The sequence below is a fragment of the Dermacentor variabilis genome, chromosome 1, assembly GCF_050947875.1.
Source record: "Dermacentor variabilis isolate Ectoservices chromosome 1, ASM5094787v1, whole genome shotgun sequence".
In the NCBI taxonomy this organism is placed as follows: domain Eukaryota; kingdom Metazoa; phylum Arthropoda; class Arachnida; order Ixodida; family Ixodidae; genus Dermacentor; species Dermacentor variabilis.
In genome coordinates, this window is record NC_134568.1 from 126,810,420 (window position 1) to 126,837,418 (window position 26,999).

The following is a 26,999-nucleotide window of genomic DNA, read 5'->3' on the forward strand; positions in this document are numbered from 1 at the left end:
TAGCGGAGACGTCTCGCGCGGGCGGGGGCTGGCTCCAAAAGAACCGGAAGTGGACGATGTGACGTCGCATCATGACGCGGAACCAGTGAAGGTGGAGCTTAGCCCCGATGGCTCGGCGAACGAGTTGAGGAGGAAAAGCATGGTTAGGGAGGAGGGTAACTTGTAATCGCTTGTAGCTTCATTAATACGTAACGCTTCACTTAAATTGTGGTGCGAATGTTCTACTTGAGCTGTACCCTACGCGTCTACAAAATTTGTCCGAACCGTTTCAGGGGCCCTATAACAACCCCCATTGTTCTGTGTGGATTGTCTGACATACTGGTCTTGCTCAATGAGTTCAACATTTTCATCTCCCTTTTCTGTTTGGGGCAGTCCTTGGAATTCGCATCGTCTGGTAGATGCCGCTATGGCGGCCACAGGCCAATGCATAATGACACATTCATACTGGGAATTCGTTTAAGTATAAAGTATTCATCTACGTGTTACACTGAAGTTGTTGTTCGTGACTGGCCAGAGCATACGCAGAACGTGTCCATGTGGCACGTACTCCTCCCGTCTCCGACGACCATGGCACTGGCAGAACACGCACTGCGAAACGGCGTTCTTGATGTTACGTGCGCCCTAGTGACACGGACAAACCACTGACAACAATAAATTGACGCTTGGCCTGCATATTCTGTATCGGCTTATGCGATTCCATGTGCACGGAAGCTTCGGCGGCTGAGGAAGCAAATCCAGTCGTCCTCAGTATTTACGCAAATGTACATTTTTCAGGAGAAAGAGAGGCAAGATTCATCAGCAAAATGTCTCCACATTTCTGCATCTGTTCCCCTTGTCTATTAGTGAAGGTGTTAATTATAGAGGTAGCAGTGTTGCATGAATAACGCATACAAACATATAAGGTGTTCCAGCAAGTACGTACGCGAGCACAAGTAAGAAGAAACGGACAGGACAACGCTGGACTGACAACAGAAGTTTATAGGGAATACATTCCACAAATCTCCGCCACGCATGCGTATACACCCAAGAACAATACCAAGGTCTATAGTCAAATATCAAGAAAATATATACACGTACACGAAAGCCAAGTCACACCCCTTCCCGAAAAGGGCAACGACACTTGAACTAACACGAAAAATCTTAAATTTCGAGTTCTTTATGATTGATATGGACCGAAGGTTCACTCACACATGTATACGCACCCATCTTTTTGATGTGGAATGCTTCGCTCATTTCCCTTTCTAGTTTACTGCGCTCTCTCCCCACAGTCGATACACTAACAAAAACTGGTCGGCAATCGTGCTTTTTGCAATGCAATGGAAAGTTACCTCCTGTACCTGTAGGTAGCACAGGCTGCATGACAAACGTATTGTGCCAATTTTTCGATATGTGGATGATTTTTTAGTGCTTTTAAGATTAAGTTCTGATGACAGCCTTGAATCAAATGCGAGAACGATTTTAACGTGTTTCGAGGAGTCCTCCCGCGACCTCAGGTTCACGTTCTAACTTTTCAAAGAAAACTAGATCAGATTTCTTTATTTGAAAATTAAATTTAAAAGTGAGAGTCATGTGCGTTAGTGTTATTGCCCTATATCGGAAAAATTGCTCCTCCCGTACGAATCATCCCACTCCAAATTAATAAAACGTGGCATAGTTTCCTTGTGCTTGACGAACGCTCTTAACAAGAGTTGCATCCACTAATTGCAGGAGAGTTTTGAAGCCCAGAAGGCGAGGTTAATGTCGGCAGGGTACCCAGTCTCACTTTTGGTGGCTGTGGCTGAATCCGTGTTTAGAAAGTTGACAAAAAAGAAACCCCTGGAAAACGCGGACGACAATGAATCTTCAAAAAGAAAAAAGAAATGTCATAGTGATGCCGTGTTTGCATGGCTTGTCTCATAATCTTAAGAGGGTGGCCCCTAGGAATGGCGTCACACTAGTGTTTTCGGCTCCGGTCAAACTGGTTGGGTTCTGCAAAAGCATCACAGGAGAGAAGAAAGATGCGACTTGTGGCTGTGGAAAAAAGCACACCACTTTTTTTCACAAGAAATGTACCTCTTCGGTCGTATATCACACACCTCTCTCATGCGGACTGGCCTATATTGGCCAGACAGGTCGTTGCATTATTGACAGCATGCGCGAGCACAGCTATTTGCTACCTACAGGTACAGGGGGGAACTTGCCATTGCACTGCAAAAAGCACGATTGTCGACCAGTTTTTGATAGTGTATCGATTGTGGGGAGAAAGCGCAGTAAACTAGAAAGGGAAATGGAAGCGAAGCGTTCCACATCAAAAAGATGCGCGCGCATACATGTATGAGTGAACCTTCGAGCCATATCAATAATAAAGAACTTCAATATTTAAGTTTTTCTTGTTAATTCAGGTGTTGTTGCCCTGTTCGGGAAGGGGTGTGACTTGGCTCTTGTGTACGTGTATAACTTTTGTTGATATTTGACTATACACCTTGGCATTGTTCTTGGGTGTATACGCATGCGTGGCGGAGATTTGTGGAATGTATTCGCTATAAACTTCTGTTGTAAGTCCATCGTTGTCCTGTCCGTTTCCTTCTACTTGTGCTCACGTCCGTACTTGTTGGAATCCCTTATACGTTCACCATGCGCCAACTGGCCCAGCAAACCACACTACTAAACGCATATAAAATTGTGGCATCTAATGTTTCTGCGTTTTGCTAACCACGGTAATAAATTATGCTGACCTTCAGAATTATGTTTTTTTTGGAGAGCATTCAAAATCTTATCAATGAAAAGACGTTTAGTCTAAATGTTTATTTATGTTTCTGCAGTGTGCTGTACTATGGAATTTGTTGTTTTTACTTTTGTTCAGTGTTTCTGCGCAATAAGGTTGATTGCTTACTAAAATATATAATTCGTGCCATAATGTGCGGTGTTCCAATTCCCAATAATCCTAGTCTGTTGTATTTTTTTTTGTTCACTTATGCCTTCGTTCAGGTGGTTATTTAAAGAAAGTATTATTCTTACGTACCTGTGGAATAATTAATTTCGCCTCCCGTATATCCCTGCTCGAACATTGCGTCCAAGAGATCATTTCATTTTGCACAGAGTGCGGACTAGATATGGGGAACGTGATCGTGCTTGCTAAGTTCCAAGTGTTCTGAATGACCTCCCAATTAGTGCCTTCTCTTTCTGTCGTCGCAAAGATGTAATGTCTGTTATTTTTGTTTTGTATGATTGATTTCTTTTATTTTCTTCCTGCTTAGTCGAGTTATTTTCGTGATGTGAACCGACATGGGGGGGGGGGGGGGGGGTGTATGCTCTGACTTGTCCCATGCTGCCGTCCGTTGGCTGGGGGAGGCCCATAATTGTACTCCGTAAATCCACAAATAAAGAATTTATTATATTTAAGAGAACGATGGACGCCTGTAATATACCACATGACAAGTATGTCTAACTGTCCCTTTCTTCTGCTGCATTCAACTTGATGAAAGCAGCGTCCTTGGGGTAAACTTTAATTCAATCCCTTGAACAGGATTCAGAACTATGCTTATGGCCAACTCAAGCTTGTCCATAGGAACTTTGGAGCTGACGTTGAAGCGGCGTAGAATGTGTGTCAGAATAATCTTTTGCTCCCTCAGCGCAAATTTTTGCCCTGTAATGGAAAAAAAGGGGGGAGAGGAAATTAGCAATAAAACAACACTGTGGCCAAAACTGCAATATTGAACAGCAGTTTTTTTTTTCACTTTGTTGCATCAGTCAGGGAAGTACCAGTAGAAAATGATGAGTCTACGCGAAAGTATGCAAAGGTCTCAGTGTCAGCAAATATTCGCCTCCACCGGCCACATGAAAGCCAACTTAAGCAGAACATTCGACAACTTATCGTTATATGGGTGTCATGCATATATATTATGTGAGAAGTATATATGTAGTATTAGGGTCATCTTTTCAAAATATAACCCTTTCCGCATGTTGCATAGACCGGCCTGTGCCGTTCCCGAACACCGAGGAATACTATTTGCCCAAGTTTGTTAGAAACCATCCAGCACAGAAGCTTTTTTTTTTTAATCACAGAGCTGCAATGCTGCCCTAAAGTCGCAGTTTTAGCGAGCATGACCGTAGGCTGTGAGCAAACCTATCGCTTACCTAGGCAGTTACGCGGTCCCGCTGAGAAGGGCACATATGCGTAGGTAGACATGCTTTTTGCACCCATGAACCTCTCGGGTATGAAACAGTCTGGGTCCTTAATATACCTGGGATGTCTGTGAAGGAAATACAAAGCTATGATGGCCAGCGTGCCGCGGGGTATTACGTGGTTTCCTGCAAGAAATAAAAGGAGAAATATGAAAATCAGATCCTCAGAGTCAAACTTAAACAAGCCAACTGCTCAAAAGACATAGCTTGTCATTAATGAATTTGTCACGGCAAACTTGATTAAACTTCACACTCTCCGAGTACTTACTCCGATAAAACATATATGCCCATCTGGTACTAGTGGATGTACATTACCATACGTTCCGTTCAGTTTCGCCACTCCGACGTCGTGCGGTGCATCGAGACATACACAACAATTTAGCTGTGGCTGATATATTTGGAGCTCCTGCGATGTCACAAACAGAAGCTCAAATCACAGTGGCGGATTAAGTGTTGAATTTCGTAGCCAAAAAAAAATTTACGCGTCGCTGTTTGAGTCGAAAAGTGAACTCAGGTTCGTTTTATCGCAAAATGAATCCTCCGAGCACTATGCCACTCGGGCAATGCAGGGGTGGGCCTCCTTTGTCATGGACAGATTTACGACTGAATTTGGGATAGATTTCGCGACAATGATTTGAAAAATATGATTGGGCCAAATGTTCTGTCCCTTTTGCTGGCGCGTTACATGTCTGAGTGAAACGAAAGAAAAACCTTTAAGCTATATATATGTGTAGCCACTGCCACATTCGAATTCATGCATTACTTCGTCCGCAAATCATTGTCTCCTACGTAATATTTCGAGGTTTCCAGACTCACGTTGTTAAAATTTCGCCTGTGTTTCGCCGACGAATTCGGCCGCGAAATACAGTACCGTTACTTGCGTTATGTGCTGCTGAAGGTGTGTAGAAGACATTTTCTGAAACGCATTCCAGTTGTACGCCTAGTATATATTTGTTGGGAGCTCGGTTTAGCGGATTCAAGTAATAGACGTTTGGCAAGTTGAGAACGGAGAGTCGGCTGGCTTTATTCCACAGTAAAAGCAGGTTTCCCAAGTGGCTGTGGTTGCGCCCCTGTCGGGCAGTCACCTCACTTCCAAGAGCGGGGGGCAATGACCCCTACATGGAGGCCAGGTGAGGTAACTGGATTTCCCAGAAGGGGAGGCAGCGTATAGTGGCGAACAGTCGCTACAAGGGCTCACCCCCCCCCCCCCCCCTGCAATGCCGGAGGCTTAGGTGTGCATGGCGGTAGGAATGAAGCGTTAATGTCCAAGATAGGCTGGTTTCACGCGGTCGCACTGCACTGTCTCTTTTTTGCCACGTACGTCAATTTTCAAGGCTTTATCTGAACGAGAAAACACAAGAAAGGGGCCTTCATAGGAAGGAGTCAATGATGGCTTGGTAGAGTCGGACCGCAGAAAGACGTGCGTGGTTGTGTCCACTGTCGCGTAACTAAACGCAAGCTGCCCGCGGGCGATACGTGGGAGTGTAGGCCGCAGTTGGTCGAGTCTAAAGATGTCGCCTCTCCAAGTGCTGCGCGGCCGCTGGCGGAGTGCTCTGCTGGGTGCCGAAAGACTGGCCTGGAACGCGGATTGCTGATCCATAGAGTATCTCGGCAGCGCTGACTCTGAGGTCATCTTTTATTGTTGTTCGCAGCCCTAGTAGTGCAAGGGGTAGCCTTTCGACCCACTGCTGTCTGTCGAGCGTAGCAGTCAATGACGCCTTCAGTTGTCGGTGGAGACGCTTCCATCATGCCATTGCTTTGTGGATAGTAAGCCGTGGTGATCTCAAGGCACGTGCCGAGCAGTCTCGCCGGGGTAGAAAAAAACGAACTTGGGAATTGTCGGCCTCGGTCAGCAGTTATTCCCAAAGAACAACCGTACCGCGTCATTCACATAGCATCAAATGCTCCCGCTACTGTTTCGGCCGTGAGGTATTGTAGAGACGTCGCCTCAGGCCACCTTGGCAGCTTCTTGCCCAGCTTCGAACATCTTTATTGATCCTTGGCCAGACGAAGCGGTCTGTAATCAGCCTCTGTGTCGCTTTGATGCCGGGATGGCTCAGACCCTGCAGTGAATTGAATATTGGCGGACGAAACTGATGAGGCACGAACGAGCGAGGAGCTGCCTGCTATGTGTCCCATGTGACCAATGTTGTCGTGTAGGGAAGCGGCACCTCCGCAAGCTGCAGCGACGAGCCTTTTCCCCGCAATTGGCTCAGCTCGGGGTCGTTCTGCTGGGCGGAGGCTAGAGCTTCGAACCTGTTTTGGAACCAGATGGAGAGGTTAAGACGAATTTCTCGAGGAAGGACGAATAACGAGGAGCGGAAATGCTTGATAATGCAATAGATGGCCAACATCGCGTTCGAACGTTAATGCATTCATGCGTTCATGCGTTCGAACTCATGGCGGGCAACTTCCAACCTCCGTCGAGCGAGCTTCCGTGGTCGCGTTGCGACAGGTGGGTCTGTGGGTGTGATAGGATACGTCACCTTGTGTTTCACGGGCAGCGCATCGTTTCGGGGCTTCGTGAGTTGCGGTTACTCAGCAAGTATCTTGTCGTACCTTGAGGTGAGGTTGGACTGCAGGCAGGGATGTACTACCTGCATTGACAGATGCATCGCGGGATGTGATGTTATCATTTAGGCGCCGATCGCAAACACTCACATCTAGGTTGAAATGGCGGCGGAAGTCCGCTCCCAGTATGACAAAGCTGACGTCGACGATCGCAAACAACCATCTATGCAAGCACCAGCGTCCGATGTCTAGCGTTGTTCACTGGAGCCCATACGACGCGATGGCAGTGTTTACTGCGTGGAGCGTGGGCGTGGACTTACCGCTTTGGCGATCTGCGGCCGTGGCGGGAACGATAGACAGCTCGGCTCCGGTGTCGACGAGGAGCCGGGTGCTGGTGATGCGGTTGACTACGAAGAATAGGCGGCTTGCGCGAGGGCCGATGTCGTATGCCGTCGTTACTGGCCGGTGCGTTTCCGGTCCACGAACAGGGCTGGGTGCAGCGACTTGCTTGTTCGCGAAAGCGACGGTGATACCAGCACAACTGCTGCGGCGAGTATCTAGGTGCGCTGTGAGACTGCGAAGGCTAATGGTTGCGCCGAAGTCGGTCGCCAGTGTTGCCACCCGTCGTCAGCTTGTCCAGTGCACTGGTAAAGCGGTCGAGTTTCCCTTGAGGCGTTAGAGTCGGTGTCCTGCTTCTGAGACTCGCAGCGGTGATGGGTAGCTGTGCCGCAGACGAGCAGTCGCATGTGCGACTGCTTGTCAGCGAGTGCAGCTAGCCGATCGATTGAGACTCGTCTGGTCGGAACCGACCAGCACCATGCCTGCGAACTGTGGAAGGCGCCGCAAGAACAGGTGGCGCGAAATTGGAAGCTGGCTCTCGTTTGTGAAGTGGCTACCCAGCAATTGGCGTCACGAAGAGAGGAGTTGCTCTCGCAGAAGTTTTTACCGGTGCAGGACTTGTGGCGGTCGTAGGTCGCCGATTTCCTCGGAGAGGAGCTGTTTATGCCCACTCGGTTGTGATGGCTCAAGGCGCTGCAGGACCGTGCATTACAGGTCATCGTATGCTGTGGACGAAGGCGTACCCGCTAGCAAGTCGTCTATATATGGCATCTTCGATGTCGGAGGATAGCGTGGCGACGTCGTGCAGGTACCTTGCTGTCTGTGAAGTAATGCGCTGGAGTTGAAAACCCGCCTCCACTTGCACAAACCAAACTCGAGGATTCTTGTGCCAAAAGCTGGGGAGCTGAAGCTCTGCGGCGATGACAGGAGACGTAATCGTGGCGTCTTCTCTGTCAGCAGAAGTAGGAGCAGCGTCGTTCATGTCAGTGTTCGAAAAAAATTAAACTTAAATGTCCTGGGTCATCACTTGTTTGCAGCTTGGTTTAGCGGAGGCAAGTAATAGACGTTTTGACAGGTTGAAAACGGAGAGTCCACTGGCTTTATTCCACAGCAAACATCCCTTACTGCGCGTACACAGACAGAGGGACTGAAAGAACGACGAAGACAAGTACACGCACGCTTGAACATGCCCGCTCAATGCACATGATCGCACATGCGCGCTCGTTCATCTTAAGGAGGCGGTCATGGTTCATTTGAATTTTGTATGCGTACTCATGCTGGCTTCGTGCTTTGGAGGGGGCGCTTTTTTCTTGGTGTTTGGTATATATGCTTCTTATTCAATATAAAAAAATCAATTGGTAGTCAGCGCTTGTCTTCGTCGCTCTTTCAGTCCCTCTGTCTATGTGATGGTGATTTTTGTAATGGAATACGAACTAGCCCGTACCCAAACACCCGCTTTATTTCACAGCAAAGCAGGTTTGCCGAGTGGCTGTGGTGGCGCCCCAGTCGGGCAGCAACCTCACTTCCAAGAATGAGCAGGAGGCAATGACCCCCACGTGGAGGCAAGGCGGCGTAGCTGGGTTTCCCAGAAGAGGGGACAAGGTCGTTTCATATTCAACTAAATATTTGATAACAACGGCGTTTCAGTGTGCTTCCAGCTCGCGGCTGCTTGATGCACTGCTTGTTTACGTCTCCAATTTCTGGTGTTGGATGCATCACAATCTACGAATAAAACATTTTCTAATGTACATGACAGCATTTTAGTTGTGGTCTAAGAGGTGTTAGTAACTGCCGATGTCAGCACGGAACTCATGCGTGTATCCACTTTGGATGTGAAGTGTCTAGTAAAGGGAGGCAGTCGCCACTGCCATTTTGTTTTTTCATTCATTCTAAATAAACCTCAAAAGCTATAGATTAGTCCTGGCAGTGCTAAATGTGGAAGGTTGCAGAATTAGAATGGCGCTCTTTGGCCACATCTGGCCCTTGCGTCAGTGAACTCCAATGATCATCAGAATTAGAACCGTTAATTATTCCAGTAACGCAAGAGGGTATTAAACATGTAATTTATCCCTGTTGAGTGATCTGTAACTTGTAGACTACAGCTGGCGTATACGTTCTCTGTTTGCCCGAAAATGCCTGTAACACGCTTAAACCACGCTTTTTCTATAATTTTTTTTGTCATGCGTCTTTCACAGAAATTCAGTGAAAAAAATTCCATCTCCGAAGCGGCGACTCTTTTACCATCACTCACAAATACAAACCTATCGACGCCCGCAATGTATTCGACGGTGGTGAGGGCTAACAACTAAATGGGTATGTGTACGTTTTCACTACGCGCTGCTTCTACGCAGTGATTTGGCGCAAACGTCAGTTTCGGCTAACGGACGCCTCTTCAGTAAAGTAGAACGGGTACTTAAAATACGCTTCGCGGGGCACATGTAACAGGCACGTCTCTGCACAGCCGACTCTGAAAGGGTTCACGCATTTCGGAGCGCACAATCAGCAATACTCATCGAGGACGAAGGCGACGTTGTCGGCGTCCTAAATACGACGTTGTTGTTTGAGAAGACGGCACCACTGTTTCAGGAGCAAATAAACAAGCCACAAGACGGTGGCCGCTGCACGAGCCAGCTGCTGTAGAGGTAAATTAGTTCGGTCTAATGATTTTTTTTACTGATGCCATTGTCTGTGTTGTAGCCTTGATGACTTCAGCAGTCGCGCCTCGCCCTTGTTCCGTCACCTATTTTTCCACATTTTACACCATCCGCCGCGGTGACAAAGTGGCTATGGCATTCTGCGAATCAGCGCATGGGTTTGATTTTCCGCTAATCAGGACAGAAATATTTTTTTCAGTTTGAACAATGCAACAAAGTAACTTGATTCGCCTACACATCGACTGCGTATGTAGCAGGAGAGAAGTGAGAAGCGGCGAAGGTGACCTAGGGATTTACGCACCAATTTTTGTGTCTCTTGTGACCAGGCGGCCTACAAGTTGTGCCGGGGGATAAAGCCGCAAAGCTTCCTGCAGGGTAAAGAGAAGCAAGCTGTAATAACAATGTTACTGAAACTGAAAAAAAAATAAAGCTGACAAAGAGTAGAGGCTTGGGCGTGTTTGTGATTCATCGCAACACAAGCACAGAGCGAAAGACAGAAAGGTAGAAAAACACACACGGCAGGTTGGAAGTAAGCACCAAGTGTGTCTATCTTGTCCCCGACTTTTGCGCTGTGCTTGCGTCACGATGAAAAAAGAAGTTTTAACAAATTTCTCCAACTACAAGAAAGTTTCGTGTTGAAGGCGGCACAGTCACTTGGAGTGCCTATACGTAAACTAATGCGGTTTATTATTTAAAAAATCCCAAATAACTAGCATTTAAAAGAAAATAAATGCGCCTTCTTTAGTTCCAACTAGAGGTCCGAATGTAGACGGCGTCCCAGCTAACTTAAGCCACGGTTCAAAAATATGCCGACGCACTATAGGTGGACGCAATCAAATGCACGTTTTTGGCTAAACTATGGAGCAAGTTTAACTATTTTTTGTTTCGCCTAACTGCATATTTATTCAAGAACTATCAAGCAAATTCGCGAACATTTACTTTATGGCACAATTTCCAATGACAAAATTGTAGAAGCGTTCCAAGCAACATTGAATTTGAGCAGCTTATGACTTCCTACTTGTTACATAATCATTTTTTTTTCTGCGTCGCAAATAAATTCCGCGAGATATGCGAAAAAAAAGCACGTGGCATGTCTTATTGCGCGCTTCGTATGAGTAAAAGGTGCATTTAGCCGGGTGTACTGCCGCTTAATAATTGATAGTCGCTGATTTACGCCCAGCGATGCTCTTCCCTTTAGGCGGTTCATGATAGCGATAAGCAGACCTGGCAGCTTTCACAGCGCTTTCGCAGCACTAGAGTGGTTCTCTAGAAGCACTGTATAAGTTTCATAATCTTCTCAACTAAGACTGTTGTCTTCGTTGACGAAACTGTACTGCAGAATGGAACCAAAATTATAGTGACAAGACTATTATATATATATATATATATATATATATATATATATATATATATATATATATATATATATATATATATATATATATATATATGTATAGGAAATTACTAAATCAGGGCAGGCAAGAGTATGTGCCTCCCTAAATGTATGTGATATTTGAGTAGCAAAATACGCAATGGCTAAATTAATTTTGATATTTTAAACAAATAATTCTCGCCCGATCGATTTGAAAGCAATTTAGTGCTATCAGTTCGAGTGCAAATGAGAGCAATCGTCCTCTTAACTGCGTTGTAAGCCACAGAGCCTAACTTTATGCAAACTTTTTAATTGCGCATCCCTTCCAGGCTGTCGTAATCGCCAAATGTCAGCGCACGCATTGGCTTCATGCTAATTTGCACTAAAACGCTGTGCGTATTCTGCGCGAGGTCATGTTACTAACTGAACGGCTCCTGCGAAACGTTTCATTCTGAATATCTGGTTGACTGGCCATCAGATATGATGCACTACTATAGCGGCTTGCCTCCCAAAAGAATGCAATAAATGGTGGTATAATAGTGCGTGATAGCTTCCCTATCGCTCTTATTTCTCGTGCGTGTAACTTTAACAATTCCGTTTACAATATTCCATTCTCGCAACTCCGGCTAAACGCCTTGAGGTGCTCCACCAACGACAATACGCAAGGTATGTCAGTCACCTTGCGTATTTGGGTGACATACCTTCAGAACACAGTCCATATAAGTGAGGCTTTTTACAGCTTCGTGGTCGAGCGGCTTCTCCCAGTCGTCTCCAAAGGCTGCGTCGATCTCGTCCCGGAGCTTATCTTGAATTTCTGGATGGTGGCCGATTAGGTAAAGAGCAAAAACGAGGCCTGTCGCCGTGAAGTCGAAGCCCTAGATGGGATAAATACAGGTATTTCATGTTTTAAATTATGAGTTCAGCGGATGTGCATGGGTGTGCGTATTCAAGTGCTAGCAGAAGAATTTCACTCCACTGCTTCACTGACGCCTATGAACTTCTGTAAGAATCTAATGATTCCGTTCGGTGTGCAAAAGAAACCTCAAATATGAGGAGCCGTCTTGCTAATCGTTGGATAAGTGGCGCGAAAAAAGGCGCCCTAAAAGAAATAGCGTCCTAAAAAGTCTTCAAATCGTCAACTGATTCAAACAAGCCTTGGAGAATTTCAAAAAAAAAAGAAAGAAGACCGGTTCTCAAGCTTCAATTTGTCTCTGAGAGCACTGTTGTTACTTTTTTCATTTATTTATTTGTTCATTTAATCAGTTATTCATTCATTTATGCATCCATTCGTCTGCAAATTTCCTTAAAAATGACAAATTGTTCCCAAGCAGCAGCACAGGAAGCTGCGACAGCGTTGTTAATGCTCTTTTATCGAACCTAACCTACAAGACACCAACGGAAGTCTGCAGAAGACAGTACACATCTTGGCGGCAAATTGCTTGGGCTGGCAGTGTTGTTTCGTTATGGCAATCGTGCACCAGCACGATCCCACTAAATGGGATTGGCTGGAATAACCATCATCCATTTTGCAATGCTTCGAACAGGTTAACGAATTTTTGCTAAACTCGCCATGATTGCTCAATGGCTATGGCGTTGGGCAGCAGTGGCTCCTGTTGGACGGCAAAAAACATTACCTTGGCTCTGTCCAGCTACGTGGCATTCGCATATTTTCAAACTCTGGCTAAAGTTAGCTGGTACGCCCTGCATATTGTCACGTGGTTGTGAGGGTGAAGAAAGCAAAACGCTGAATGGTGAAACTAGCGTTTTATTGGGCGAACTTGTGCCCACAAAAGCAGCTTACACATAAAGGAGAGCAACAGCGGCGAGCACAATCGGCGGTCGTCGAAATCTGATCAGCGGGTCAAGCGCGTCGGCTTTTATACATAAGTCATCGAATGATCCAAAGTAATCGCTGGGACCCGCGTGTTTTCCATAAAGTTCGACATTATTCGCGTCGCGCATACATGTAATCAGATTACACAAGCTTCGGTCCCAGACAGCTGATGGAACCATTGATAACATTCCAGAAACTTCCGATACATGCAGACGCGTCCTGCGCTGTGCGATAACATTTGTTGGGCGGTGAAACGTGGTCGCCCAATAAGATAAAGAAGTACCATGTGTCAATATGAAAAGAATAAATGTACACGGCGGCCGCATTTCGAATGAGGGCGAAATACGAAAACACCTGTGTACTTAGATTTATGTGCACGTTAAAGGACCCCGTCGAAATTTCCGGAGTCCTCCACTACGGCATGCCTCATAATCAGAATGTTGTTTTGGCACGTAAAATCCCATAATTTAATTTTTTTTCTTTGCTATGCATATGTCTTGGTGACATACAGCCGCAAACACCTGTTCCATGGCAGCAACACCCGCCGCGGTTGCTCAGTGGCTATGGTGTTGGACTGCTGAGCACGAGATCGCGGGATCGAATCCCGGCCACGGCGGCCGCATTTCAGTGGGGGTAAAATGCGAAAACACCCGTGTACTTAGATTTAGGTGCACGTTAAAGAAACCCAGGTGGTCAAAATTTCGGAGTCCTCCACTACGGCGTGCCTCATAATCAGAAAGTGGTTTTGGCACGTAAAACCCCATAATTTAAAAAAGAATGGCAGCAACGTGCTTCAGCATCATCACATTACAAGTGCAGAGATGTGTTTGCGTGGGCGTTGTACATATTACTTTTTAGCAGCGTTTTATATATTCAAAAAGAACTAAATGCGATATCGCAAAGAAATGTGATTCCAGCAGAAGTGATTGAGCACTTATTGGCCTTTTGCAGCTATCTACACTGAGATGCAAAATGCATAGGAATAGGAGCACGTAACTGAAGCTGATGCAGGTATGTAAATGCACTAGTGAAGGAGTAGCCCTGGAACAAAGGGCCGCTTAAGATTTCCAAGAAGATACGTTAGCAGAATACCAAGGGCATCTATTTCTTAGCTTCAATGGACAAGTAAAGAGACGTTAATACGCTGAGCCGTTGAAACACTGATATCAACGCAGACAACACACTTCGGAAGAACTCATCTCATAATGACTGTCGATGATAATGCGTTTAGCATTAAATCAATTATAGCGACACACCGTATTGCCACCATTGAAACGAGTTAGGCATGAGGCGTGTACTGCAGCAGGACCCCTCTTTCTCGCTTTTCTAAGAACACTCGGCGCCATCTAGCACCACCACCGCGAAGCCTGCGCGTTGCCTCCGAAATTCACGGCGCGCCTGTGCGTGCGAACGCTTAGAAACACATCGCCGCAACTGGCCTCCTCTCTCGCGCTCCTGTCCTGGCATACGGTGGCATTTAGTGGCGCTACCGAGAAGTTACGGCGTTGCCTTCGATATGAGAAGCCTGGCGTGCCGGTGCATGGGAACGCTGAGAATTGTTTCCTCGCGTGCCACACACCCAGTGGCGTATACTTAGTGACCCAAGTTGGCGAGCGGTTCATTGAAGAGCGCCCAGTGCATTCATGCTGCCGCTCGCTAGAGCGTTGGAGTGAAAGACGTTCATTAAAAAGCCGCAGACAGGCAGTAAATATGTGCCGCAGCCTGCCAAAGCACCAGGTTGCTCTACTTGAGGAACCCTATGTTTTGCAACCAATTGCGCCCCACGACGACAATCAATATATATGCATCACAGTTAAACATAACAAACTCTTGTTTACTCTCATAGGCGTTTATATATCGCCTTCCAGCAATTTCAATACCAAAAGATTTGCGGATATCTTGAGTGTTTGTCCCGCCCCATCGGTCATCATAGGAGATTTCAATGCACACCATCCAGCATGGGGAAGTAGAAGGACAAATGCAAGAGGACGAATATTAGCAAACATCGCGTACAACTATGGCCTTACTCCTCTGAACGATGGTAGCCCCACCTTTCTTCGAGGCGTGACATACGGCAGCTGCCTCGACCTTGCTTTCGTCTCCAACTCTCTCGCCAGATGTGTGAAGTGGTTTCCAGACATTGAGACACATGGGAGTGACCACATTCCCACCTATCTGAACATCAAAGGCTTGTCGTCTAGATCAGGCCCACGGAATACCATTCGGACGATTCAATGGGCCAATTTCAAATCTGAGATGGAAGATGCCTGCCGCGAGGGCCTACCCTCTGGGTTAGAGCAAACGATTAAAATTATGATGCAAAACGCCACTCCCATGATGACGATCTCTTCCACGCGAAATGACTTCGACATAGAATTAGAGCGACTTCGAGCGCTTCGTCGCCGGGCGGAACGTCGATATCGTCGTACAAAATCAATCCATGACCTTAGGGCAGCCAGGAGAATGCGAAAGAAGATTCAGCGTCGTATGGATAGATTAGCGTAGGAAAGTTGGGCAACATTTTGCCAGACACTCGACCCCCGCAAGCCACTGTCTCACATTTGGAAAACGGTGCAAGGTCTGCGTTGCCTTCCGGAACGGCGTTTTCCATTCACGGCGCTAGCGTTTTTCCAAGGGCGGCAAGACATCGATGTCGCAGAAGACTTTTGTGCGCGGATCGCAGACCAAGCGACTCGTCCAGATCCTCCAGCCCGAGCTGACGTTCCCCATTCCCGTGATTGCCGCATGGACCTTTCTTTTACGATGGAGGAGCTCGAAGCGGCACTAGCTCTTTGCAGGCGCTCATCATCTCCCGGTCCAGATGGTATATCATACCGGGCCTTGTGATATCTCGGAGAGTCCGCACGGATAGAATTGTTGAGCCCTTACAACTCCTCATGGCAGGAGGGAAATGTTCCTGACGAATGGAAAGTAAGCCGCCTGGTGCCACTCTTAAAGCAGGGCAAATCCCCACTAGAACTCATCTCTTACCGCCCAATAGCGCTGTCAGCTGTGTAGGAAAGATAATGGAGCGGATGATCATTGGCCGCCTGGAATGGTACCTTGAATACTACAAGATTTATCCGATTTCCATGGTTAGTTTCCGACGTGATCGCTCTTCCATCGACAATGTAGTTGATCTCGTTTCATATGTCCAGGACGAAAGGTCCCGTAAGTGTTTATCTGCAGCTTTATTCTTAGATGTGAAAGGGGCATACGATAACGTATTACATGAGGCCATTCGCGACGCTCTTGCGACGGTTGGCCTAGGTCGTCGAGTTTTTTTTTTGTGGATTGCAAGTTACCTATCTGCAAGATCATTCTGTGTGTTAACTGACAATGGCCCAACTACGCGACGCTATACCAGCAGGGGCATTCCTCAAGGTGGTGCTCTCAGCCCGACGCTATTCAACCTCGCTCTTGTTGGACTTGCTGAATACTTGCCAACAACCATCAAAATTTCAATATACGCTGACGACATCTGTGTCTGGACTTCGGCAGTCACACCTCCTCAGATACGTGCGCGGCTTCAAAGAGCGGACACTCTGACAGCGAACTACTTGTGTAAACAGGGTCTCAGCATATCACCAGAGAAATGCGCACTAGTAGCATTTACTCGCAAACCGATGACGGCTTATGTCATCTCAATCAATGGGCGGATCATTTCCTATGTCCGAACCCACAGATTCCTTGGTGTAATTATTGACCGAGACCTCTGTTGGAGCCCGCACGTGACCTACATGAAACGGCGCCTGACAGTAACTTCCCAGTTGTTTAAATACTTGACAGGAAAGACGTGGGGGATGTCAGTAGACGCAATGCTTAAACTCTACAGAGCTCTCTTTCTTGGTTTTTTAAGATATAGTCTACTTGTACTGACCAACACCTGCAAGACAAATATTCCTGTTCTGCAGGCAGCACAAGCTCAACCACTCAGAGTCTGCCTTGGTTTGCCCAGATGCACGTCAACAGAGGCAACTTTTGCGATTGCTCGGGACCATCCAATGCGAACTCACATTACGGTGGAAGCCCTGAGAACGCACATCAGACATTTTGCACGTGCCCTCTATCACCACCTTGCAACACTACCTTCAGACAGGCAGCAATCATCATTCTCTAAAACTATCATCAAGTACAACGACAAACTTCCCTCGGGCTTCACCGCTGCATCTAAACCATCGATACCCCCTTGGTGTCTTATCATCCCCACAGTCCATCTTAGTGTACCAGGGATCGGGAAAAAGTCTGAACTGTCGTCGCTTGTGCTGAAACAACTGTCTCTGCTTCCTCTGCACGAGAGGTACGCGGACAGTGAACACATTTATACTGATGGTTCCACAAACATCCAGTGTTCGTCCGGTGCTGTTGTTGTCCCAGCAAAAGCTATTACCATCAGCTTTAGGACTGACCACACTACAACATCGACATCTGCTGAACTAGCTGCTCTTCGCGTTGCACTTTGTTTCGTCAATCGGGAGCCACCTCGACAATGGTCAATCTTTAGCGACTCAAAGGCAGCCCTACAATCTGTACTATCAGCTCTGCGTCGCGGGCCAGCTCGTATTCGATATTAGATGCCTACTCCATACATCACATGAGAAAGGACACCACGTGACGTTTCAGTGGCTGCCAAGTCACTGCGGCGTCACTGGAAACGAAGACGCCGATAATGCCGCTCGGGCAGCTCTTGAAGACGCACAAGAAGAGGCCATACCGCTTTCATGATCCGACGCAGCTAGCAGACTTCGAGTGCTTGCACAGGAGATCACGCTCTCTCTATGGTGCACACCAAACAGCCACACCAACCAGAGCAACCGTCAATACCACCCGCCGCCCTCTTTGATGCATCTCTATATGCCAACTGGACTCCGCCGAAGACAGACACTCTGCTTTATCGCTTATGGCTAGGGGTGGCTTTCACGAAATGGTACTCATTTCGCTTTGGAATGGCCGACAACGCTCTCTGCAATGGCTGTCTTTGCGAGGAGACGCTGGAACACATTCTGTGCGACTGTCCTGAATGTTCAGCGAGAATCCCTGGCATCCGTTCTAGCGCACCTTAACACTAGACCATTGTCCCTCGACACGATATTCACATGCCGCCGACCGAAGACATCGCAGGTGAAGGCGACGAAGGGACTATTTCGGTTTTTCAAAGAGACGGGATTGGACAAGCGGCTGTGACAGGGATATCACGTACCATGCCAGATTGATGGACTCTACCGGACGATGTGTGTGCGCTGTGCTATGTGCTCTCTCTTTCTCTTCCCCTTCCCCATCTATCATCGCCCCCATCCCTCTCCCATGTGTAGGGTAGCAAACCGGTTAAGCTAAACTGGTTAACCTCCCTGCCTTTCCTTCTCAACTTTTTCCTTCCTTCCTTCATTAAGACGCGAGCTCGATTCCGCTCAGCATCGAATAAAGGTCAGGGATATTTTTTTCATAATTGTAGAACGGCCCATTCCCAGCGGCACCTACCTAGTTCGCGTCAAAGACGTTCATTGAAGAACGGCACACACCTACTGGCACATACCCAGTGGCAAAAGTCGGCACTAAAGAGGTTCACTGAAGACAAGCTCAGACCGAGCGGCACATACCGAGCTTTCTAAGTCGGCGTCAAACAGTTTCATTGAGCAGTGGCACCTGCCCACTCTCGCCTTTACAGTGGCGCATGTCGGCGTGAAAGATATTCCTTGAAGAGCGGCACATATGTGCACATTGGCACATACTCAGTGACCCAAGTTGGTCCCTTGGACGGTTGGCTTCGAACCCTACTGCCTAGGCACAGTAGCTCGATGCGCTACCCATTCGACCATGCACTACCCACGCACCCAGACAGGCGGGAAAACGGTTAGATATCTAAAAACCCAGCCCCTGGAAAGTTCATGAAGTACTCCAAAAATGCTAACGCAATAAAAACTACATGGCGGCACAGTTCCCGAACGGTGATGGTAATTTAAGGGACATCCACATTCTCAGGATTCAGACACATTGTGTGCTTATCTATCCGGACATCTGGATTGTTCGCGACTCATTCAGACGACCATCGGCAGCCTACAGAAAGGCACGTACTAGTGCAGACAGAGGCTGCAAGGTACATTAATAACAAACAAGTCTTACAGTCAACACAGACAAGCGAGCGTATAGTAAGTGCAGTAGCATAGCCTTTGATTCGCGATTTGATAATTCTTCAACGAACTTACTGCACTCCCGAGCAGCGCACTCATTGAGCATGGTCGCGTAATCTTTTCCGAGGCCTCTTGATCAGAGCACACTTTGCCCTGGATAGCGTGGGTACACCGCGAGTTGTGTACTGACGGATGCACCTCTCGTCTCTTCGGCTTTGTGACGATAGTGCGACAAATCCAGAAATTTCCTTTTTTAATCGACTATGTGACCCTGCTAATGCAACCCAAGCTGTTTGAAAAAATAAGAAAATAGGTACGCGATACGATAATGGGACCCACGGTGTTGTGCTAGCAGTCGTCTTACGCACACTGGTGAATTTTTCTATTGTCATTGATAAACTGAATTCAAAAAATTATTGTCAATATTTTTCATTACTCGCATAATTGCTTAATCTCGAATATCAAGTTCTGCACAGCATTTGAACAGGACAAATTCAATAGTTTCCAACTCGCTACATTTTTTCCAGTTAATATTTCCGCGTTTCAAAGTTGTGGCGCAAACGTGAAAACGCGTGCGAGGTGAAGGAAGGCCCACGGGGAGTTTCGCGCGCGCAACAGCAGCATTTTAGGGCGCAGCTCTTTGGAGCCCGTTCCTGCGTTTCGCGTTACCGTCGAGCCTCGCCGTCGCGCCTCGCCATAACCAGCTACGTATATCCGGGAAGCTGCGCGCGCTCCTGGCGCCATCTCCCGCGCAAAGCACGAGCCTCGCTCTCTTCGCTCCTCCTCGGTGGCGGCTGACCTCGATGATGTGCTGCTGCCCAAGCCGAAACGCATAGCCGCCGCCGTAATGTAACTGACAATATCCTAAAGTATTCAAGCTGTCAGTTTCATGGCTTACCCCTTCTAGTGCACCGAGAATTTCGTCTCGAACCTCAGTTTCACTGAGTGTGCCTTCGTCGACGCACATTCGGACAAGAAGTTCCAGGAGAGAGTTTTTCGAGACAGGATCCCTGAAGCCTTTTCGGTACTCGGTGATTCTCTTCCGGAAAACCTGCGAGTTCAAAGCCGCCCGACATGAAATGTAAAATATTAGCTGATTTTTTTTCTCGTCAATGACGTCTGCCAGGACAAGTATAGAAATGTGTGAAGTAAATATTGTTATGTATTCCTCTGAAGCTGTCAGCCTGTTTTGTAAAGCACTACCCATCTACCAGCCTTTATCCTGTCCTTCGCTTGTGATGCTCCAATTCGCAGTACTTGAATCTACATGTATGCACGATAAGGTGACGAACAAGTGCGGTCTGCATGCTGTTTGGGTTAAGTCAAATAGTGGCTCTCTCCTGTCCTACGTAAAGTGGCATTAGCTTATCGGTACAACAGTCAGGTTATACGCTATTTTTACCGTACCACAGCATCCACATTTTATTAGCCGCTGAAAAATTTCGTGAAACTCCGGGGGCATCTTCTAACACAGATATTGGGAGCTTTATCTTTGGATATCACGAAAATCGCAGATGAACTAGCAGCGCAATGGCAATAAAACAAAATAAAAAAAATTAGCATTTTGTTATTATTTCTGTGTGGCCGCGATAGAAGCAGGCAAAAAAGAAATAGATATATCTGGTTCCATTATAACTTCCAAGGCTCCGCACTCGTGGGCGCAAAGTAAGGCATGAACAACAGACACATTTCCGTTCAGCTGTGGATCTCTGATTATTCCATTTATTAAAGTAAATAGAAAATTGCCAGAAAAGCTGCTCCTTAGAGCTACAGGAATCGAACAGGATGAATAGAATACTTACGTCACTGACAAAGTCTCTCGCCTCTTCCACATGCTTCAACATCTCTTTGCGGTCTTTGGTGAATGCATAAATGCAGTCAAACCAGTGGTGGAAGTTCGTCACACGTTTTACAATGCTTTCGCAAATTCTGCAGACGCAAAAGTATTCCAATGTTTCAGTCAAGATCCTTTCTTCCCATTCATAAAGCTGAACTAACAGAACTTACGCGTCATGAATTTTCAGATATCCTGCTATCTTGCTGTCATCTTCGTCATAGTCGACACCCATCGCTGTTTCTGCGAAAAAGAAGAAAGAACGAAATAAAATTGTTCTGCCCCGTTAGGAAAAACTTCGCTAATGCTACATGCAATTTCAAGTAGCCATTTTACTGTTCTTATTGCGTAATCAACTCTAGATGCTTCAACGCGACTTTTCGTGAGTGATTGAAAAGATAAACTTCACTCATATACTCACGTTAAAGAATGGAGTCCCCTTCATGGCTCTCCGTTAACACTATCGATTTCGCGCAACAATGCGTCTCCTGCAGGAAATCCTCGTTCTTTTTTTTTCATTTGAATAAATGCACTAATTAGACTATGTCCATGCAGTCGAAGTGTGTCCTAATGAATATGGCAGTATTTGATGAATCCATGCGTTGCCACATTTTGTTTGTTTTGCTGGTGACTTGTGCCAAAAATGCGACGACTTTACAGTCATGAGCAAAAGTAACGGACCCCTGCGAGTGCGTGCCAAAAAGTATGCCAGCGTCACCTGGCGCCATGTCACTCAAGCTCATGTGACGTCAATTCAAGCGCAGTACGCATGTGCGAACGCCATTTCGATGAATAATATAGGAACGTCCTTTTATTTTGACAAAGCGGCGTAAAGATAATTAGACTGACACAAGGTGGCTGATGTAGGCTAAGAATGTAATTCCATTGGCATGGCTATCGTCAGGATTGGCTGTAATTTAGTCTTAAAAACATTTCTGGCGTAAGAGCATTTTGTAAATACAGGCGGCAACCTAAATGAACATTTGGCGCCTTCACTTGGCCCTGGCTGTCTGACAACACAAGCAAAACGGCACTTAAAGGGTCCCTCACCAGGTCTGGCCATCTTGAGCTGACAAGCGCAGAGCATACATTGCACGATAACAATCGTGTCTGCAAAGTATTACATCGCTACGTGCCACGGAAAGATGTGAAATTTCAATCCGAACGCCGTTTCCCGCATCACTCGCGGCCGCCGCGCTCCTAGCCGGACGGTGACACAATCGTGCCCCTGCGTCTATGTAATCGTGTCCGCAGTGTGACGTCTCTCCTGGTGACATGTGACTTCGAGAATTATTCAAGACAAGATCTGTTATCTGTACAATCTGTTGCTTGAATTGATGAATTGAAGCTTAGAGAAATAATAAAACACACAAATGGAATGTCTGCGTCTTTTTTTGTTTTACTTCGCCTCGACGAACCAAAGACAGATGTACTTCCGCTTCATCTGCTTGTTCCCACGGTCGTGCGGTCACGTGCGCAGGTACCGAAACTATACCATTTTCTACCGTGTTCCAGCGCGTGATCACGCTCTGCAATCCACTTGTTCTGCCTCAGTATTCGTGCAGCACTGAATTATACCGCTAGTCATGTTTCTTTGTGCACAGCACGCAAAATCGTGCGCTGCGCGAACGAGACAGCAGCTCGCTCGCGACACCGCCGGCGGAAGTGCGAAGCGCGAAAAGAAAGAAAAGCGAGGATAAAAAAAGTGAGGGTGGGGCCCGGGACGTATGTGTCGCGCGATGCTCGAGGTGCGGCATGGGAGAACGCAGGGAAGGAATTTCGCTTGCGAAGGCTAGAGGGGGCGAGTGGAGTGGGAGTCTCGCTATGCAGTGCAGCCCGCCTACTGAGATCATGGATTCATGGCACTGAAATATTTCCATCTCGGCTATTAATGGAGCCAACTTGAAAATTTTTTTGCGGCAGAACGCTCCCTAGAGCACTCGTAACAAGTCCCAGCGTATAACGAAAATTTCCTATGGGGCCTGGTGAAGGGCCCTTTAATACAAGTGTTGTGGCTGAACATCGCACTTTCGGGCCCACACACAGTTGCTTAAAGGGAAGCTGAAACGGTTTTCAAATTCCATGAATTGCTGGTGTTGGGAAGAATAGACCTATTAATTTACGGTTCTGAATTTTTTCTTCGTTTTGTTAATATAAGGGGCAGAAATTCCTTTCTAAATCCGCTCCGCGGACACGCCCCCGTCGCTTCCCGGATTGCCAGGTGAGGAGGAAGCCGGAGGAGAGAACCGGCGAAAGTGACGTCATTCCCTGGGTGCGTGCCGGCCATCGTGCCAGCGGACCGGCGTTCTGACTGCTGGCGTGTTTCTTTCCGTCCTGCGCTTTACTAAATGACGTTGCGAGACATCTGCCGCCGCTCATGTTTGCTCTCTTTTGCGATTTTCGTGAACTGTGCTTCCTTTCTGTGCTGCGTGAGTGCCTACAGCAAAGGGCGCCCAACATGCCCTCGTTCTGTGCAGCATTCGGCTGTGCGAACACAGGCGGCCAAGACGATGTGATGTTTCACATGTTCCCGATGGACAAGAAGCTAGCAGTGCAGTGGGTCCGTGCGGTGATGAGAGAGAATTTAGTGCCGACGAAATCAACTGTGCTGTACTCGGACCATTTCCGCGACGGTGATTATCATCGGAGCTTGACAACGATGCGGGCAATCGTTATTCAAATTCCGGTGTTCCGGTGCCCACATTGGTGCACACGAGAAATGCGAACATTTGCAGCCATAAACGTATGGTAACACAGTTTTAGCGCAGCCGGATAGCCTTACGACCAATGCGGAAACGAGTTGTTGCTAGCGTTGCTAGGCTTGACTAGCGACATTCGACGTACGGTTGCAGTTACCGTAAAGCTACTGTGTTTACCACACGGCGCTGCTAAAACTACCTAATACCTGTATGTCAACACTAGCATGCAGCACGCATACCGATTCTTGATCGAGCCACAATCGCAAAGTCGTCGAACCATAGTCTGAATATTGCACTTATAATCGCCCTGCAGGGCCATCTCGATCTGGATGTGTATGATAAGCAACTTCCATGACTGTACAGGTGCTCCCAGAATAATTCGGAACGCCGGAGACGCAGCTGCTCGTCGGCGGAATGCGCCGGCGGATAAATACAGGCAAGATTTGCACATGCACAGTCTCCCTAGCGAGCAAGTTTCGCTCCTTAGTGCATCTAGATTGGCGTTGCCTTCTACTCGCAGCACTGTATGGGCGCGCTTTTAAACGCGGTACTTATGTTCGCGATCGTGTATCAACACGCAAAAAAAAAAAACACCGAACTTTAGGCAAGCAGCGGCAAGGTGCTTGACATCGCGGAATTGCACCCGTGTTTACAATCTAACGAGAAGTTAGTGCTTCGGCATTCTTCCAGCAGCAAGTTCGCAGTGACACTTTAGCGCGCTTTTTTTCTCCTGTCATTGTAACGTGCAGCTACATGAAAAAAAAAAACACACACACATACGTACCAGATAATATTTCCAATGCGCGAGAAAGTGCACACATCGTTTTCGCTGTTGGCACACTCAACATCGTCGTTGCCGCCATCGTTTTCTGTATCGACTGTCAGTTCCAACATGTAAGGCGAAAATACAAACTGTCCGAGACAGCGAGAGCATTCTATTATGTTTACAACTTATCTGTGAAGCCAGACCATAACAGCGTGCTACGCTCTGAAACGGCCGCGTCGACCGGTGATCCCCGTGAATGACGTCACAGCGGTCCCGACCAATCACGGGCAACAGCGGCGTTCGCGCGATCACCAAGCTTATAGTGCCCGCCGCTGTAAAAACAAGTGCTGTAGTCGACAAGAGACGTGTTAGTAATGGTAGCAGACGTACGAGTCGTGATTGGCCGCTGTGTAGAGCATACCAGGCGTGCTCCTAGGACGCGAAACTGGAGATACATTTATTGCTGCCATCGACGCGAACGGGAAAGCGGGCTATGTGCAGGTATTGATAAATGCCTTGCCTACTTTATCGGCATCCTCAGGAAAGTAGATGGCCCCACGGAACGGCGTGCAGGAATAGTTCCGGTCGTGAAACTATTAGGTGACATGGGAGCTTTCTGTCACCCGAGTTCACGGCGTTTGGACGTCGCCCTATATAGGGGCACGCCTGGCGTACGCATACATGGGGGCCCATGATGTCAGTGCGAACTTCTTTATTTGCGCTAAAAGTATAGCGCAGGTTGATTCAGAAATATATAAAATGCATAATATATCGCAGCATCCGACGTGAGCACCAATTACTGCGATAGGGGCTAGCCACTCTTCGAAAATATTTAAGTCAGTGCTGTATTTTTTTTTTCTGTGAAAGAAAGGAACAGCCACAAAAAGCTGCAACAGCGAGTAGCTTGACAAGGTGACTGCCGCCCCCAAATGACAGCAATGGACAGTTGGCAGAACAAAACTAGAATACGCAGTAAATTTGTTACATAGATGATTTGAAATTTCTTGAACACAGAGATGGTAAGGCAACATTTATGCTTAAGAAGCAATTCTGGCGCACTGGAACAGGTTCTTCAGAAATATATAACTCGACAGTGGAATACGTTAACATATGAAAGCGAGGTTAATAATGTAAAAAGGAAGAGAAATTATTATTTCATAGCTCGACAAACCCGTAGAAAAAAAGATACGACACCAATCTGCGCCACTCGAGTTGGTCCGGGTATAGTGATGGAAAGCGCTGTCGCAGACGATTGGCTGGGAGGCCACGAGTGTTGCTTAAGGGTAACAGCTGCTTTCTTGTTACCGACACGCCCTGATAGACCATCTAAAAGCGTGCAGCGTAGTTTAACACATGATTGATTGAGGTCATGCTCTGACTGCGAAACGCAATTTTAATGCTCGTTGGGCTGGGAAGATTGTTGAAGTTTCAGCTGGTGCTTAATGTCCAGCAACTTTTGTTTGTCCAGGGTTTCGATAGACTACAGCAGGCTACTAGCGCTCGCGAAGATAGTGCATGGTATCGGAGTTGCTGGAAATGCAGTATTACTCCATGACGATCTCCAAAGGTGGTCAGTGATTTGACCTGTTTCTTGCCCTACCTGTGTTGTATGTCCACAGTAAGCCTGCCCTTGCAGATAGGTGGCACTTTCTTTATTGTGATAGAAATTATATGGACAGCCAAGGCGCATTTATGCCGTCGGCGTCGCCGTGATGTTCCATATAAAATCTAACGGCGATGATAATGTCACCGCGTGCCGTATGCCGTATGTGCGAGGGTGAGCCGAGGATAGCGGATCAACCTCGCGTGCCCGAGGGAGCACTGTGCGGAGGGGAGGGAGGCGAACTTCTCTGACAGATACTGCGTATGGCGCGGGCCCTATCCTGAAAGTGATCTGCGATGGTGATAGTTTCAGGTAGCAGGTGTTGGTTTTTTGACCGTTTGCCTTCACCCAAAAAGACCACGTCCTCGTGATGGGGATAGTGCGCCGATGCGCCGAGTGCTAATATCTTCGTGTGCCCTGTGTTTTCAACGCTTAGTTCGCGTTGAAGTGAAAGGCAGCACGAAGGTCAAATCTCGCTGCTGCTGCCGCGCTTCCTGACTCCAGCGTGTTGACAGCGAGTTTCCGCGGTCATCGAGTGAGATGTTTGCTTGTGCGCGCGTGACAGTGTATGTTGTTGGTTCAATTATTAAGCGAATGTTTACAAGTTTATACGGCAGATAAAACTACTATCCTAACTTCCTATAGCTATCTACTAAATTAGCTATCGCAATCGCTGCTTGGCCTTTCGGGCGAAACTGTGTCACTTTTTTTTCAAGTGCTCGTGATATTAATTTTACACGCATAATTAAAGACCGACAGCACGCCCAGTTGAAGAACACAACGGGAAATTTCAGTCTGTCGTTTATTGGGACGCCCTGTAGTCTGAAGTTCTGATGTGTGACGTCTGTGCTCTGACGTCCTGTGGTTCTCGATAAATATCTAATTAAAAAAATCACAAAGAGCGCCTTGGGACTATGCAAATTAATTTGTTAGTGTAGAAAAGGGAAAAGTTCTCACGTGGGATTTGAACTTCCGACCTAACGCGTCTAAATCCAGTACTTTACCACTCGGGTTGAGGATTGGGCGAGTTGGTATTGCATTCTAAAACTGGTACAGCGCAACATACAAAGGAAGAAACAAGCCAAGCCAGTCGGA

The 26,999-nt window shown here is 47.2% G+C and overlaps 1 protein-coding gene across 1 annotated transcript; it reads right to left on the bottom strand.

The window, feature by feature from the left end:
* Positions 1-3,429: 3,429 nt before the first annotated feature.
* LOC142584472 (cytochrome P450 4V2-like) lies at positions 3,430-20,880 on the bottom strand. The gene is made up of 6 exons (XM_075694621.1): positions 20,805-20,880; positions 19,901-20,053; positions 11,742-11,915; positions 9,970-10,036; positions 4,117-4,290; positions 3,430-3,625 (listed from the first exon to the last, which is right to left on the bottom strand). Exons 1-6 carry the CDS (start codon positions 20,844-20,846, stop codon positions 3,450-3,452), a joined length of 786 nt encoding a protein of 261 aa, XP_075550736.1. The 5' UTR covers positions 20,847-20,880; the 3' UTR covers positions 3,430-3,449.
* Positions 20,881-26,999: the final 6,119 nt, after the last annotated feature.